General features: G+C 39.3%; 1 protein-coding gene across 2 annotated transcripts in view; it reads left to right on the top strand.

The window, feature by feature from the left end:
- LOC124155365 (putative pre-mRNA-splicing factor ATP-dependent RNA helicase PRP1) overlaps positions 1–18,539 on the top strand; it is a 64,027-nt gene that overhangs the window by 27,827 nt on the left and 17,661 nt on the right. For both annotated transcript variants that reach the window (XM_046529118.1, XM_046529117.1), the window contains exons 11-13: positions 326–517; positions 7,686–7,808; positions 16,294–16,484. In XM_046529118.1, coding sequence (XP_046385074.1) covers positions 326–517; positions 7,686–7,808; positions 16,294–16,484 — 506 coding nt within the window. The remainder of the gene's footprint in view (positions 1–325; positions 518–7,685; positions 7,809–16,293; positions 16,485–18,539) is intronic.

Raw genomic sequence — 18,539 nt, 5'->3', positions numbered from 1 at the left:
TTTTCCATGGATTGCAATTACCCCAAATGGTAGTATTTACCCCCCTGGTTAGCACCTTCTCCTGGGTAACACATTCAATTTTTGTGGCCCCTTCTGGAATGTATTAAACAAGTTCGGGGATACCATGATATTTCTTTAATTGTTGGGAATTTGGGCAAGTCTTTTTTTCCCAATTTACCTTTTTGCAGGTTTACCCCTCCATATTTTCATAAGCTGTCACTCTTCGATAATGCTATTGATTGAAAACCAGTTCTATAATTTCGATTGCAAATTGATGCAGCCCGTGAGTTGAATAAGAGTGGAGGCTTGTGCGTGTGTATTGCAGCACCTGAGACCCTGATGAGGGCACTCGAGCTTCTCAACTACCTGGCCGCCTTGGATGACGATGGGAACTTGACTGACTTAGGGGCAATAATGGCAGAATTCCCACTGGACCCACAGCTGGCCAAGATGCTGATTGCATCGTGCAACCACAACTGCTCTAACGAAATCCTCTCGATCACTGCCATGCTCTCAGGTATGTCTGCTGAGCTCACTCATTCACGTTCACTTCGCCTGAGATCTGTGAATGAGTTTGCCCTGAAATCTCCCCTCATGCACATACACTTTGCTGACTGCGCACAAATCCCTCCCAAAACTGAAGCTTCATTTCTGAAATGAATGGTTGGATGATGAGGATATCCCATATCTCAAGGTCTTGCATTTTAAAGAGAAGCATTATTAAAATCGAGGTCATCATTATCCCTACATAATTCCTTCTTTGCCCATCTTTGAACTGTCAAACTACTGGCAGTGAAGATTTCTTAGGTCTCATACCAGGTAAGGTCCTCCATATCTCCTTCCGATGTTTCGATGAGCAACTCGCTCACTGAAACATCGTGAGGAGAAATGAAGGATCTTACCCAGTGTCAGATCCAAGGTATCTTCACTGTCATTTGTCACTGTCACTGTCACTTGTTTGCTGGGAAAAAGCAGACATTACGCCAGTAAAACTACTGCTTTGAATATAGTGCAGTCCGCTTCATACAAACTTTTTCAATCTTTGTTTGGTATGTAATGCAGTCAGTATAAGTCATTGAAAAAATCTTTTACCTTTGCCCAAAGGTTCATTGGATAATCCCATTTATAATAAATGTCCATTTTGCAAAGTTTACAATTCACTTTTACAGTGTGCGAGTAGGCACATTATGTACCGTTAAACAAGATGAGACTTCAACACATTCTAAGTAATAGGAAATTGGAAAATGGTAGTGGTGTAGATTCTTATGCACTGGCATTCCCCACTGAAGTAGTCCCTACCTGTTGTAATGCTGAATAATTGATAACAGTAGAAAATGGCAAATAACATTACTGTGAGTCCTCATTCTACGTCACCCCGTTTAACGTCATTTCGCGATAACGTCAAAAAAAATTTGAGATCGTCATTCCTTTATCGCACCTTCGCTTCGCAATAACGTCAAGTCTTTTAAATTTCGCGCGAGAAAAAAGGCGAAGTGGCGGGCGTTGCTGGTTGTTCGTTTCGTGGGCAGTAATACAGTCAGTCTAAACAAAGTGTAAAACGGTGTGTTTATTGTTAATTGCGATTACAGTTTTAGCAAATTTTCTGCAAAATGAATTCTTTGGTAGGTGCGCAAGGTTTTACTTGACATAATGGTTTTCAGGAAACTAAAAAGTGATTTCAAGGCATTTTTCCGTGTAGAACTGAGTTTTTGTCATCACTTTTTTCGCCGTGTTCACAATAATTTTGGTTCTTGTAACTGCGACGATGTTTCAGCGATAATGATGCCCGGGCGACCACCATAGCGAAGCCGAAAAGCAAATGTGGGAAGATACGAAAATGGAGAAGGATTTACGTCACTGCTGCTATTGTCGTCGATGAAGACAGGAACTTGTATTCATGCCATAGTTTGGCATTCCCATCGTAAAAAATGCCCCAGATATGATACGCTAAAATTTTTTCGCATAAGAATTGTGAGGTCCAGGAGCCGATATTCACTTTTAACATTGTTTCTTATGGGATATTATGTTTCGATTAACGTCATTTCGTTTATCGTCACATTTTTCAGGAATGGTAAGTAACGTTAAAAGAGGACTCACTGTATTCTGATGTAGGATACACTTGCTAGCATCTCCAGTCTGACACTTGCTTCAAAATTAAACCACCAGTAACTTCGATTTATAACCAAATGTTGTCAGGAAAGCGATATGCAAAGGAAAACTTGGAACTCCTAGAGTCATATGTTTGGAGTTTAGAACACCTAATTTGTAACTTAATTCGTTGTCACGTGAAGTAAACTCACCCCTTTGATGATATTAGCCTCAATCTCTTTGGAAACTGTATAAATGTCACTCTTGGTTAGTACTTGTCTTTTAGATGTTCAAATTGGGTGTCCCATGTCTCCAATTAATCAATTACCTTTGCCGCACTAAGTGACCCATTACTATCATCTAGAATTATTCACTCAGTGTGGGACCAATTGAAATCCTGTTCTTCTGTTAATATGCCGTGAAAAACGAGTGGTGATTGCCATAGACTCTGGGGAGTGATGCTTCACACGCACTCACTCACTCCTGCTGGCCACCTCTCTCCTAGCTTCGCCTTCCGTTACTCACGTACGCTTTCATTGTCATTGGGATTTCCCATTAAAATCCACTCCGCCTCCCTTTGCACTGCTGCTTCTCCTTGGGAACTGTGTTTGTGAAGAGAGCACACCTTTGGTATTTCTGCATAGGTGTTGCTGTAAATTTATTTGCACACTCACACCTCATTCAGATCAAAGGATGTGCTTGTTTATAGAGGTGTTTGCTCTTTATGAGTGAAATTTCTACTGATTCCTAGACCAAATTCCAATTTCAAAGTATATTGTTTTATATTTGCCATGTGCACAAATCCAAGACTTCTCAAGGTGTACTAGGAAAGTGAAACATATAACGTACCTGCTACTGCTTCTAACTACGTGTACCTGCTTCTGCTGGTGCTAAAAGTAAAAAACATGAAATTCAACAAATGCCGCATCTCTGTAATCAACACGTCATCATGTGATGGAATTGCTTCATTTTCAATAAAAAAGTTAAATGAATGTAGTGATGGGTCAATATGACGAAATCGTTCATCCAAAATTATATATATTTGTGAAGTTTCCTAACTTTTTTTAAGGCCGTTTTACACGGGGCACGCCATTGCGCAGGTTAGCACTGCATTCATTTCTCAATCTTGCGTGCCATAATAATTGTGCAGACGAATGCATTACCACTTCATATGGAACATGCAATGAAGCATTCGTTCATGAAATTTCATCATCTGATGAGTGCACGAAATGATGTTACATGTTAGAATAAGGAACAAGCGAAAATAAGTGCGCAACATTGTTGACATACTGGTCTGTTTCGTGTAAATGCACTGACACTATGTGTACAATTAATTAGGCAAAGAGGGAGACGAAGACCCCACGCATGGCTTAGATTGCTTTTGCCACTACCTAGAATTCATACTTTTCCATGACGTGCACTAATCAGAATAACATGAAAATCATTATCGAAAATCACAAATTTTTCATGTCTGTCAATTTCATGCAATGTTTTAGATTATTGTGACATATATGTACATAGTGAATCTCATATCTCTCATAAATGTAATGGAACTTACCATGAACTCAAATTAATATATATGTTCACAGAATGTACACTCCAAATGAATCAATGAATCATTCACTCATTAAACAAACTGGTATGGCAGAGTAAGAAAGTTTGTGTGTTGCAAACCTTCCTATAGTTCAATACTCAATGTAACATATATACATAAATGTTCAGAAGACGATCTAATGATATTTCCTTGTGTTTACTTATCTTCTACCACTGGAGTATGGTAAGACATTAATCAAGGCACCATTATCGGCAAATCACTCAAAAGTTAGCGAACCAAATATTTCATATAGGTACTCAGACATTTATTCCATCACAACTTGTCATTTTCACATCTGGTTCTTATTTTTAAGTAGAAATTAGGGGCATTTTTGCTCAGTTCACTAGAATATTCTGAATAATATTCATGGTTACCATTGCGACATATATCAGAAAAAAATTGTTGAAAATTGCGAGTATGCAAGCTGGAATTTGAGCAGGGGCTATTTGCTATCTTGCACATTCTGGCATGTGTTCTACCAATTCACTGCTTTTTCACGCAATTGTGATCGTGCCCCAGATTGCGCAATGACGTGCCCTGTGTAAAAAGGCCTTTATGCAAAATCTCATCTCCAGTGAAAAATTTGAAGTTCTCGCGCTTGCGAATGATACTGACTGGTCATATGAATTGGTTGTAAGTTTTCTGTTGGGGGCCTGTCTCTGACATGTTTCTTGAGCACAGATCCATCGTAAGCCTTTAGTCGCCCTCTTGTCCTTAGTCTTGTTTTGGTTGTGAAACTTGATCAGAGGCATGAGCGTGATGTCACTTTCAGATATGTCAGGGGAAATATATGTTCCGTGAGGCACAAAATTAAGTATGCTCCTCTGACGAGTCGCCACTTGGAGCCAGATTAAATTGTTTCAAATTCCTTATCTTCAGTTGGCTTTGCTTTTGGATGCAGATGAGGGAAGGGGAGAATGAGGATTAGGAGGATTGGGATGGAGAAGTGATTGTCGGAAGAGATTCGGATGTTAGAACGTAGGGTATAGCCTGCCCGGTCAATTGGGCATTGCATGGAAGGAACTGATAGTTTTTGTTGCATATGGACGTCATAATGCAAAAGTATGACCCTCCAAATGTCCTTAGACTAAGCGTGGTGAAATGCAACTTAGAACCGATTTCCTCCTGACGAGTCGGAGCAAATTGTTGTGAGTGGGTCGAGGGTTTCTTAAGGGTCCAAAGCCGTGCACACTTCAATTGAAGAGAATCAAGATCCAATCCTGCAATGTTTGTCTGGAATTCTCTCTTGGCTCTCCCTTTTTGCAGTCCTTCTGGATTAATACTAGAGATAAAGGTTCCGGTACCTGGTTCTCGGTACTGCTGGTTCTTGGCTATGGAACCAGTATCAAGAACTGGTTGCATAAAGTCGGTACTTTGGAACCGGCTCGGAACAGTGGCGAGGTTTTGAATGTGGTGCCCAAAGCCAAAATGGTCTGCAGCGTATTCAAGGCCAAAAAGTGAAAAGAGATTAAAAAATGCGTACATTTCTTTACAATTGCATGGCTTCCACTTTTTTTTTTTCTTTCTTTTGAGAGTTACTCACTAACCGCATTTAAGGGTTCGTCAGTTTGTCGCTCTCACCAACATTGTAACATTGCCGTAGCCATGGCCGCTTTCGAAGGAGCTGACTTTTTGCCTGCCGTCGTACACGGCACGGCACCTTCTTTCAACTTGCCACCGAAAAGAATAGATTAGACCCAGATAGGGTAGAAATGTTGAATTTTTAAAATCAAAATCTGGAGAAAGAACCGGTGGCTGCCTGATGTAATGTGACATATTGGTCGATCATGCATTTTTTAACGTGTTATTTAAACTTTTTTGCTTGGCAAATAAAATTATAGAGACAATCCTAAGTATTTTTTTACAGAACTTTCCTGCTAATTTACATCTTAAGTGAAATTATTTTCATTCACTTCTTGCGGTTGTTCATTTAAATTTGCCATTAATTCAGATAATAAGAGTATCCTTGGAATGGAGTATTGAGAACCGATGGGGAAGAACCGGTACTGAGAACTGAAAAAATTTAAGAACCGACTCTTCCTTAATTAATACCTATCTCTAGCTATGATCCCTCGGGTATATTTTTTTTCTAATGTTTTTTTACAACTACCACGAATAGGGTTTCATGAAATGAATGTAAATTTAGGTTCAAATCCACAAGATTTCCCTATCCGACTGCCAATTGCATAATAGGGATTTAGTGGCGAGTATCTCTAGATATAATGGAAGCAATACCTTTGCCTTTATCACAGGAAAAATTGTGTCAACGATCCAAGGAGGTGATGAACTGCCTAGATTATCCGTGCATAGCAGAAACTTTAAGTTCCTTCGTTAGAAGCAAGTAAGTTCCATGCGATATCCACTTGACAGTAAACCCCTCGATCTTACTCTTGAATTTCCCTTGTCCACGTATCCTTCCCAACTATGCCTTGTAGTTCTCTTGCTGTGTCGGCTTCGGAAAGCATTGTCAACTAAAGATAAAGAATGTGAAGTGGTTTTCTCTAGATCTAAGTGGTGGCTCATCAGGCGCTTGCATTTACTTCCGTGGCCCACTGGTCACTAATGGATGGATGTGGATTGGAATTCGGCCCACGACCCCACACTTCTGTGAACTTTCATTTTATACCGAAGCTATATTTAACTTTCCATGATGTAGTCAAGTCAACAAAAAACATACTTTTCAGGAAAATTAGCTATTGATTATTTTTATGTTTTGGTATCTTCAATGCTGTCTGTAAAACACCTTCTCGTGCACCTTTCACCAAGAAATGAACAACCTGCTTTAAATTGTTCCCATATTCAATCATTCACTCTTGTTTTAAATCAAGCAGTCATTATTATTATTTTCATTGCGTTTGAATTTACATCATAACTATGCTCTCACATTGATGTTAATGGTTGAAGGGAAAGGTACAGCTATCCTTCATAGATATCCATCTAGACTACGACTGTAAAAGTTTGACTCACATTCGGTGCGGTGAAGTGCATGTAGAGCTTGAGACATCCTTTATGTCATCCTGTCAATATTACCCGTATTTCCACACGATTATCTTGAAGAGCATCAAAACAGATTGTCAAAGTTAGTGACGCGTGGTATGTGTGTGCAGGTGAAGCTGGCCTTTTTTCAGTATGTCTTTGTTCTTGTCCCAAGTTGGTGGTTGCTTGTGACATTGGTCATTCCTGTTGGGAGTGTATTTTCCTTTTAATCCTCTCATTTGTTGTTGCAATGTAAAATGCGCTCTCCTATGTTTCTGCATGGTTGCTACAATTCCTGGAAATTAGGTTAGTTAGAGCATTGGAGGTCTCAGGCTACTGCCTTCGTTGTAGATAGTAAATTGGGAACATTGAGGTCCATAATTAAGGATAGATGCATCAACAAGAAAATTGATTATCTCATGAAAGTGAAATAATTGAAATGAATCGTTTCTAGGCCAGCTGTGATGTGTACTGAGATGGGGCACTTTGCCTCTCTAGTAGAAAATGATGATGATATTGTATTTTATTAACGAACATATTTTAGTGTATAAATTCCTTTCTTACTTGTTAACCTTTGGAGGCTGTAAATTGTAGCACTGTATTGACAGCAGGGTATCGGAATTGTTTGTTCTCCCGTGGACATGTGTAGACAGGTTGCGATGCTTGTGGTTCCAGGGTTGTGGCAACCTTGTATTGTGCGCTAGGGTGTCTCCGAGTGGGGTGGGGGGTTTCGTTGTGGGAGATGTCTAATTGGATGGCAGTGTGGTTGCCTCCCCCCCTTCAGGAGGTGTGCATGCGTGCCTCGGATGACGATGATGCACGCCCCACTAGAGTCACGGCAACCGACACCAAACACCACCAACCACCACCACCACCACCCTGCTGGGTCCGCCACTAAACGGGGCTTTGGTTGGATGTGGGTGGGCGTGGGGGGCGCTGCCCTTGGGGTCTCCTTTTGGGGACCCTGTGGGGTGGCCTTTGCCCCCTCTCCTGCCCCCTCCCTTCCCCCTCCCCATCCACCTTCTAGTCCCACAGTGCTTTGTCCGACCCAATGAGGCCAAGAAGGCGGCCGACGACGCCAAGATGAGGTTTGCTCACATCGACGGGGACCACCTGACCCTGCTCAACGTCTACCATGCCTTCAAGCAAAGTGAGTACTCTCCATCGTCCCAAGAGGGGCTGCTTATCATGATGGATTATTCTGATGTTTTTTTTATTGTATTTTGTTAATTTGCATTTCCCTGACCCACCATCATGAGTGGTTATCGCTGGCCAGCCTCAATGTCTTGTATAGAATGTATTTTAAATACAATGGAAAAAGAAAAGACAAGTTTCTTTGTTTGATACGTTGGTCTATTGTGATTTAGAAATTGCCTTCAGACTCCTATGATTACCCTCCTGTGTAATGGGTGGGATACCTATTACCTTTAAATTCAAATAGGGTGGTTTCTTATTATTTTTTTATTGCCTAAATCGAAAGATAATTACTCCTGGAGTATGTATTTCACCTCAGTGCTGAAGCTGTTTCTACCCTCACTGTTTCTTCATTTGTAGCTTAATCTTCATCTTTCCCATGGTAGGTAATTGATTAAACAGCTGAATTTATTGGGAAAACTTGATTGAACTGTTCAAGTTCATTAGCAAGTTGCTCTGTTATGAAGGAGGACTAGATATGGTCTCCTCAGCCATGATGTCTTCTACCTGCTGATATCCAGCAGTTTTCAATATTTTCCTTCGAGGTAAAACTCAAAGTAAAAATAAAAAATAATGCAGAACCCTCCACGAGAATCCCACTACGAAGGATGTGTGCCTTATACGTTCAAATGCCCGCGTGATTGGCTGTTCCTTTTCTGACTCCCCGTTGTATGGTGAAATTCATGTTTTACATATTTCATTTACACTGCAATGTTGATAAAATGAGACCCCACGGTGCTCTGATAAACACTAGCTATAGCGAATTGCTCGCTACAGTCGCTTTACCGAAGGTGGAGCAAGTAATGGCCAATAAACCTATTGTCAACACTTAGGTATGTAGGAAAAGGATTGGTGTGGCGATGGAGGCATTTCGACCCGATAAACTTAAGCATAAATCCAGAAGAAAGGCGATGTTTATGTTACATCTCTAAATTTCCTTACCTCAATAACAAACTGGCCATTCAATTTATAAGTCCCGAACCAAATCAAAATCATGCAAAGCATTACACCCATGTCTCGTATAGCGCAAGGGATGCGTTCCTTGGGGTCTTTGCGCTATACTAATTTGCGTTATACGAGAGCGTTTTAACATTGGGAAGATAGGGATGCGTTCCTGGTAGCATAGGTCTTGGGCATTGAATTTCCTCTAAAACATATGTATTCCCATAAATAGCCTTAGAAAACATTATTTATATAATTTTTTATAGTTTAAAACATCTTTAAAGATAGTATGCACGCATTTGAAGACTTTTATTCACGTTAAAAATAATTCTTACGTGCTTTTGAAATTCCCTCCTGTCGTGCGGGTGGGCTAACATCTGCTATCTCAGGGGTTCGTAATGCATTGCCGGCAGTGGACGATTTTTCAAACCAGTCTAAAAACAACTATTGTGTCACCCAGGCCCTTTTGTCGCTCATCGAAGTGACAGGCAAACACTACTTTGAATGTCATAGCTAGCGGAGTTTATGAATGATAAATCATTTTAATTTGAAGTCCTCCGATTCATTAGCGGCTACGTGAAACAGTCTTTAAATGTCTTTAAGCCTTCCCAGGTTTTCCTTCCCTGAATATGAATGAACGAGAAAGCATTCTTTTCCAATAGGATATCGTCTCGTCAACACTAACAACTAGTTGAGGGGGAAAGGAGCCACTTTCAATCACAGCTTGAAGTTCATCAGAAAATGTTGTGGTGACTGCGCTATCAACACTTGCAGATTCACCTGATATCGACGCACTGAAAATACCTGCTCGCCGTTTAAATTCTGGAACCAACCGGAGCTTTCACTAAATGTCTCGGAGCGATTACCACTCTCGTCTTTTTGTACTGATTCACTATGAACTTTCCGTATGTGTAGACCGCTTGGTTGAAGTTGGTGCGGCTGAGGTCACTGATGTTTTAACTTCGTCTTTATTCAGAATAAGGCTTCGTGCGTTTAAACTTCCGCGCAATATCGCTTTGACGTTCTCCATTTTCAAAGCAATTGACCTATATCAATTTCTCTTCTAGGTTTATGGTTTTTATTGATAAATTCTTGATTTTTCTACCCGCATTCCTATTTTTTGCCATTTTCTCTTGGTTTTTACTCTGCATGGCTCTATTGAAATCACCTTCTACTGCTGAACTGTGTTCTTGAGACGCAGAGGGCCTATGACTGCGGGGAGGGAACGAAGCTGTTATGTTTTAGACTCTATAGGGGACCCTCTTATATGTTGATGCTATTCATGCGCAACCCGGCCACCGCTCCATTTCTCCCCCGTGAATACCAATGACCTTGATGGCTTTAGCGTAGACCCTCTACCTGGAAGTCAATCGCCCGATAACCTATGACGGCAAAAATTACATCTCAACCAGTATTGCTTAAAAAAAACTCATTTCCACTAGCCCCGCGTTTAATTAATGATCTAAATTAACTCATTCTGTTTAAGAAGACGAGATAAATTACTTCGGTAGGCCGGCTATCAGGACCCAATGACGAGTAATCCTTTTGGCCATTGCATAGCAATGGATTTCGATTAATCTATAAACAAAAAAGATTTGTGGCAAGCAATAATATTTGTATGCATAAAATGATAGAAATTTCGTGTGTACTTAGAGCAAGTTCACGTTTTATCACGAGAGCGTTTAAGATTTTTGGCTACACTGCGTTGCAATATTTCCCCGAGGAACGAATTTGCGCTATATCGAAATTGCGCTAATCGAAATTGCGCTATACGAGACATGGGTGTACTTTGTCAATTATTTTCCCAATGTACAACCGATCAAATCACTACTCAATGCACTTAGTGGATTTACGTAATTATTCTATTATTCTGGTATCTTCTGCTGAAAATTGAAACAATGACTGATACAACTGTATCGAAGTTATTTACAATGCTTCCATTGGTGTATGTTTATTGTTCCTGTATGTTACGTGGAAGTTATGTGAAATAATGTATCGCATTGGTTTCTGCAAATGAAAACGGTGGTAGAAAGATTCCTCAGAAGACTTTTTCTTTCATTCAATGTAAAATCTTCCCTGTCTAAATGAAAAAATAAGTATTCGTAATAATGCTATTCAAATAGCTGGTGTTTCATAATAAGTTCTATTGTGTCACGCCTGCGATGTCATTGAAGTAATACATTGAGTATATCCACGGCACTGCAACAATAATTAGAATTAAAATTTGTAATGCTAGAAAAGATATAAACTTGATATTATTTCACGGAAAATATAATGCAGGTATTATGCTGATGTCACTTCAGTAAAATGAAAACAATCTGCAAGAAACTGCGACTAATGTAAAATGTATGAGTAATATATGCAACAAAGAAATAAAAAAGCATGCGTGTCTGATGGACCCTGTGTCCAAAATAACTTACTAGTATGAATTTATTGATTTAGCATACTCAATTATGTCCGAAAAACATGAAAAAGAAAGCAGAATTTCTTTAATTAAATACATTTATTTATTAAAGTTAACTTAAAGCACAACATCTGATTTTCACAGATGTCACCCTTAACAGCACATTACGTAAAGTACTGTCTTGCAATGATGCCTGCCTCTAGAAGTATCATTGCAAGAAACACCCGGTACTGCGAGGGTTTCGTCGGGGAGTAGGTTGTAAAAGTGTTCGTTTCGTGCGTGTTATATCACGAGGGGAATACTTCTTAAGGTATTCTGCCAGGATCAAGTCCTTTGTTCCACAGCTTCGAGTTCACACTGCAGGCATCACCAGTAATTATGAAGGGAGTTAACGCTTTCATGCTTCCAATTAGTATAACCAACCTTCTGAACATTTGAAGTTCTTGATTCTCAATCTATCACTGAAATACTCAGCTTCAGCCTTAAGCATGGTCTCTTTCTCTGTATACATACATAGTTACCGCAGACTGAAGTTGGCAAAACCACCCGGACAAAGCTAAGCTAAGCTTTTAACTCTTTATGTTCTGCAATCTTTGGATGCTTCTGCTGTGATGGTTTGCCCTCCGGACCGACCAATTGGCAGATGGTTTGGCAGACCTAATCTTCTCTGTTTTTTTTTTAATTGTGAAGAGCGAAAAGGAAGATAAATTAATTAATTACTCCACTCTCGTATTCTTCTATTATTTTCATTTTCTTGCTTGGACAAGTTTTACGTTTTTTTGGACATAGTGTCTACCTTAAAATGCTCTCTATTCACGCAACTCACGGACGTGCGGGTATGATGTCGACTGCTTTCTGCTGCCTAAGGAACAAAATTACTCATCGCATTGAGTGAAATGTGCATTTACATATTATGGAAATTGTTGAGCCTTTGAGAAAACGTGGAATTATTCTTGAAAATTTTTAGTATGAATATTATGGGGTCCCTGAATGTATCTATGAAAAGAAATTGGACTTTTCTCTTGAACAAAGGCATTAAATATTTACAGGCTCTTGTGAAATGACTAAGCATCGTATCTTAAATTACTTAACATATTGAAAATTTATTTATTTATTTAAAATCGGGCGTATAATTTAATGTTGCTAAATTTTCAACAGAATTAGTGTCCAAATTAATTATTATGCTGCATTTTTTGTTATTTTAGAGCTTATTCTTTCTTTGGTTAACCCTGTATGGCTGTTTTGGATGCATATTATTTCATGTTGATTGTTTTCTCATAAACTCTCCTGATGTCATTTTGTGTGGAGATTTCTCAGCAGGTAAGTTAACCCTCTAGATTTGACCATACAAATTCAATTTTAAAGGAAATGGCCATAGTACAATAGGGTGGTTTCCTATTATTGTTTTATTGCCTAAATCGAAAGATTATTACTCCTGGAGTACGTATTTCACGCTTATATATTTTTAAATGACGATATCTATTTTTCGCGATTAAATGAAAAGTGAAAAATTTCAAGCGCGCGAAAATGCTTAAGTAGGAATGATGGGAAAAAGTCCGTGAGACGCATTTCTGGTTCCCCCTCCCGCCTTGTGAGGTGACCTCGATCGAGGCTCTGAGCACTGATAGGACGCAGGATGCTAGCGGGTAGCTGAGTACCTTGCTGGCTGGTAGCGCTTGGCTTAAATAAGGATTATTAATACCTTATCAAACGAGGAAAACTTTCCGACCTTAGCCAGTTTTAATAGGTGATTATTAAGACATGTTTCCCTGAGCTCTGTGCCTCATGCATGCATTGGTAACCTCAGACGATGTATAACTCCTATCCTCTCGTGTAGAAACTAGGTCCCTGTGACGTCACGTGGAGTGGAATCGCATGGGCCCCAATCTGGCCTTTTTCAAATGATAAAATTTGACCCTTGCCATTCGTCTAAACCGATATTTCAAAAACCAAGTAATTTGTGTTTTATGAATACACTAATGGTGGGTAACGAATCGCAATCAATGCCTTTCGTTTTCTTTGATGAAGGAAACTACCCTATTGTCGTGTGTGAGCAAAGGGGAGAAATTGAAATTCAGTGGTATGCGTGAAAGTCAATTGGTTTGCAGTAAAATAACTCATGGCTGAGTAAGTGTGTATTACATATTAAAATAAACCTGCTTATAAAAAGTAGTGTGAGCTATGAGGGCTTGCTTAAAAAAGAGAGGAGCTGGTGGGAATATGTGGGTACGTATTAGCGTGAGCAATTGATTGGGGCCAATGTGTGGAGGAAAGACCTTGGGCAGAAGGTGGGCCACATGGTGGCGATTATTCTGGAAGGGAAGGGCGGCCGAAAAGAGATGAAATACGTAGAGCAGGAAGGGTGTTAAGTGGACAATTTATGACAGAGTTGAGAGTGAGCTAATAGGAAAATGGAATGGAGAGCTGCAAATTAACCAATCTGTGCATTGCTATGTAACTGTTCACGATGACTGGTGATATGGCAATTTAGATTTGCCTTATGCTATCTTCAAATGTTCTGTTTTGACTCTATGTATCAAGAAGTGACATTGGAGGAGCATTTGAGCACAAGTGGCTTGATCATTGTGCTCCTCACACCATGGTAGAAAAATGCCTTAATGGAAGGTAGTGTTTTCCTATGCCTGTCCTTTTGAAAGGCTAAACTCATGATGAAATAATCTCTATGGCACCGTTAAGCATCACGGAAGGCGGTTTGGGTTTTTCGCTGCGTCAATGAGACCGTTTCTGATGGCGCATTTTGAAAACTGGGAGTTTTGCTTTCCATCGGGGTGGGGTTGATGTAAACTGATTACCCATGAAATGATTGTCCCAAATATTAATGGAATACCAGAACAGCTTTTCACAAGGGGATTTAGGATTTTTAGTAGAATTTTAGAATGTTTTTATTTGTTGTTTTCACCCCTCCAATTTTGAATAAAGGAATTCAAAAATTCAAAGAAAAAATTCTAATGCAAAGTGATGGTTTTGTTGTTGTCGAACAACTTCTGGATGAAAGAATCCTTCATTTCAAATATGTAGATCCCACCTATGTAAAAATCATTATTCTAGCCTTTGCTTTCGTGTCAGTTCTTTTCAAATCGTTCTTCAGCACAAAATTGGTGGAATTTCTTGTGGCAAACTTTTTGCTGTGACTACAGGAGGTGAGATAGAAATTGCCTCAGAGAATGTTCATACGTATTGTTGCAGAGAATGTGCATATGTATTTGAATTTATCCACTTTGGTGGACCTCCCCCATGCATGGTGCCACCTTAAGGGTGCGGTGCAACGGATGAAATGTGATGATGACTTATGTAATAAACTATAATAATGAAATACCGTATAAATTCTTGCAAGAGACGCACCTCTTTTTCCCAGAAATTGCAGCTGAAAATGAGGACGCCCCTCTTACGTGAATATCTTATCTGATCTCACCCCCAACCAGCTTACGTAGAAATAATTATTCTGGTGTGGGAGTCAGGTTAGACTGGGAGAATTGAAGCTGTTAGACAGAAAAAGGTCAGTTGGTGAGATGGGGTAGGGATGGACGTCGTTTCCATTGTTCACGTGTAACTTGATATTTTCCTTTGGAGATAATGATTTATGGTCTGTGTGGTCTCGGAAAGCTAAAAAAAGCTAAGGGGCATGGGGTTAGTGATTTTGTGAAATGTGCGATGTTGTTACTTACGACATGGTTATTATCCTACGGTGCTGACAATCTCTTGGGAAGATTCACGCGATGTGCCTGTCGTATTTTGCCTTAAAAATTTCCATGGCTGAAATTCTGCTGCAATAATCCTATGAGAGCTTTTAAACAAAATTATTCATGATTAGGACAAGCATCACAGTGCAACAGCGTACGCAAAGAGAGGATTGAACTCTTCCTACTCCCTCTTATGGGATGCTGCATTCACGAAAGCAGTGATTTAAAATTTAGTATTCAGATTCTATTTCTTCAGCGAATTTGAATCCAAAGTATCCGGAGAAGGGCATTATCCGCAGATATTTGTATTTGAGGTATCTGATCGGACCATCCCTAATAAGGTTAAGACTACAAGTGAATACCCACATATCTCCAAGCACCATGCACATAGTGTAAATTTAGATGAAAAATGCTACGTAAATTTTTAGAATTGAAAGTGGTAATTTTGATAACTGTCAAAAGTCCAGGCATATGTCTGCAACACAACATGCGATGGGATAAAGAAAAATGCACCAAAAAGTTTTTTCTTTAACTCCGATGCTCTAATTGGGGGTGCGACTCTGATGCAAGTTCGTACTGTTATTGATGAAAGAAATGATTTAATTGAAAAAAATGAACCTTACCACCCTAGTAATATTAATGATAATATATAGACTGCCAATGGACTATGTGCAGTAGTCTTCAGTCCAGGGATCAGTACCATATTTTAAATACGTAACATGCTTTCTTCTCTACAAAAATTTGTTTGTACATATTGTACAAGTTGGGTGTGTACATATTATAAGTGGCTGCGAAATTGATGATGATAATGATGCCCATGATTTCCTGTTACATTATTGTAATAATGAATTAAATAAAACTTGATTGGTTCTGTGGGTCTACTTGCAGGCATATGGCAGGTCTAAGAGTGATTTTAAAAAAAGGAAATGAGAGTAAAGGCAATAATATTTCTCAGGCCGGTAATGGGGACTGGCTTGCTGCTTTGGATTCTATTGTCGTGAAAGGGTTGAGGTGCCAGGATTCCATGAGTTTTGGCTGACTTATGATGGGATGGCCCCTGCAGAACTATCTGTAACCAGACTTAACTAGAGATATGAAGGACTGAATCTTCCTTATCAACTATAGAGGCATTACTACTTACTCATAAATTGCAAACTCCATCTTAGTTGATCATTTAATCGAGTAACCGCATAAAATTTCGGTCACTTGCCACCCCTCCAAACTAAAAATGTGCCTGTTTACGTAGAGGTTGAGAAATGCATTCATTAAATAACTGTTGTAATAGGAATGTGTCACACTGCTTTTCTGTTTTAGTTTTATTGAAATTGCCACTTTCTTCTTTCAGTGAGTACCTATTAAAAAAAATATGTGATTGGCTAATCTTATAATTTCAGATATGGAGGACCCTCAGTGGTGCTACGACAATTTCGTCAACTATCGATCACTCAAGTCTGGGGATAATGTGAGACAACAGCTCTCTAGAATCATGGATCGATTTAACTTGAAGAGAACTTCTACAGATTTCAATTCAAAAGATTACTACATAAATATCCGAAAAGCCCTGGTGGGTGGATTCTTCATGCAGGTATGCACACACATCCATTCCACCGCTATTTCTTATACAGTAAAACCCCTTATTTACACTTTTCTAGGGACCCAAGAAAAAAAAGTGTAAATTGCGGGAAAATGCAAATAGTGGGAAATGGAGAATTTTCCCTTTTATTCATATACTGGCTTTGGAAATGTTAATTTTTTAATTGTTCACTAAGCATTATTCCACAACACTGTTTCCCTCTGAAGCACAGTGTTTTTGCTGGCAGAAAAAATTAAAAGATAATCCTGTTTTGTCTGCACTGAAAACATCTTTTGGGCTGTAACCTTCCAGAACTCTAATATATTCAGATTCCCTCCACTGAGTTGCTGTCTCTATGTTAACATATTTGCTTTCACCACTCACCATCTTATATACAAGACTGTGCCTATTTTTGAATCTATCCAACCAACCATTATAGATGCCGTGGAATCTTCGATTCCCAATCTTGTGGGGAAATACTTTCTCTCAAGGGCCTTTGGGCCTGTTTACACGATACATTAGCATGAACGAGTTAATTTCTCCTTGCATGAATGATTTTTGTGGACCGGAACGGGACATGCACGAATGTAGGCAGGTGCAGATCCAGGATTTTTTTCTGGGAGGGGCACAGAGGGCCTGACAGGCAAAAGATCTTGTCTTAATTGAGATTAAAAACAAGATATAACAATGACTTTACAAAATTCTCTTTATTTTTATATCAAAGTTATTCTTATTGAATTAAATGATTGAGCCTCCCTGAGTAATACACAAAACAAAGCGAATATAATGATGTCCATCAGGGGGGGATCCAGGATTTCTTTCTGGGGGGCACAAGCAATGCCGTATCCAGGATTTTGTTCTGGAGGGGAGGGAGGGGGGGAACAATGATACCACGTTATACAAAATGAACGCAATGATAACCGGACCGTATTAAAAATCTTGCATATTTTTAAGTGTCTGGAGGGGCACGTGCCCCCCCCCCCCCATAGAGCCTCCTATGATAACCATATTCAAATTTTGTCTCTTTTTTTAAGCATCTGGGGGGGCACGTCCCCTGCCCCTAAATCCGACTATGAATGCATGAACCAAATTTGAACAGGTTCTATTTTCTGTTCATGCATACGCACAAGTTGGGTGAATACAGGGTGCATTTTCGTGTTCATAATTTAGACATTAACTTGTACGGGTTAATGTACTACGTAAACAGGCCTTTAGATGACACCATTTGCTGGGACATTTTATGATCTTGTACCTAACCCAGTCAACACAACAATTATGGCCACAATGTGGCCACACAGTGGCCGTACTGTGGCAAGGCATTATGGCCATAGTGGGTTGCCATTATGGCGCCATAATGGTTTTGACCCCCGGCCACACTGTGGCCAAAGTGTGGCTAGCCATAATGTGGCTTTAGTGTGGATAGCCACACTATGGCCACATTTTGGCTAGCCACAATGCTCCACCACTAATATATTAATATTTATGCATATAATAATTCCTTTTTACTAGTATTATTATGCCTCCTTCAATCCTAGCTATGCCCATCAATGCAAAAATAATGACTTTTTGGAAAATTAGATGCAAACCAAAAATTTTAATTTACCATCAATTTAAATAATAAATTCGATAAAATGCCCTCTGGTTGGCACCCCATACCCCAAGTAGCACTTTGCGATATAGAGTATCAGAAAGGTAAATGCAAATAAAAGTTCCTACTTAGTAAATGATATTTGTAAGCACTTTATTATTGCAGTAAATTCACCATAAATAACATAATATAACCATTAATGATCGCCTAGGTTAGCCACTAAAAAAACATAACAACATTGCAGATAAGCTAGTATTACAATATTGCCTTAGATTTGAGACAGTAACATGTTACACATCCACCTCAAGTTATTTTAGCTAGGCTTATGGACCAATCTGTTACAGGTAAAATCACATATTTAGTCATTACGACATTTACGGTAGTCTATCTAATCTTCCCCACATTTCAACATCACAGTACTCACGGAAAGACGCCGAAATAGATTAAATCAATAAATAATGTGGAAGCCTTTAATACAT

The sequence above is a fragment of the Ischnura elegans genome, chromosome 3, assembly GCF_921293095.1.
Source record: "Ischnura elegans chromosome 3, ioIscEleg1.1, whole genome shotgun sequence".
Taxonomy (NCBI): domain Eukaryota; kingdom Metazoa; phylum Arthropoda; class Insecta; order Odonata; family Coenagrionidae; genus Ischnura; species Ischnura elegans.
Note: the sequence above shows the minus strand (reverse complement) of the source record. Positions and strands in the feature narration are given on the sequence as shown.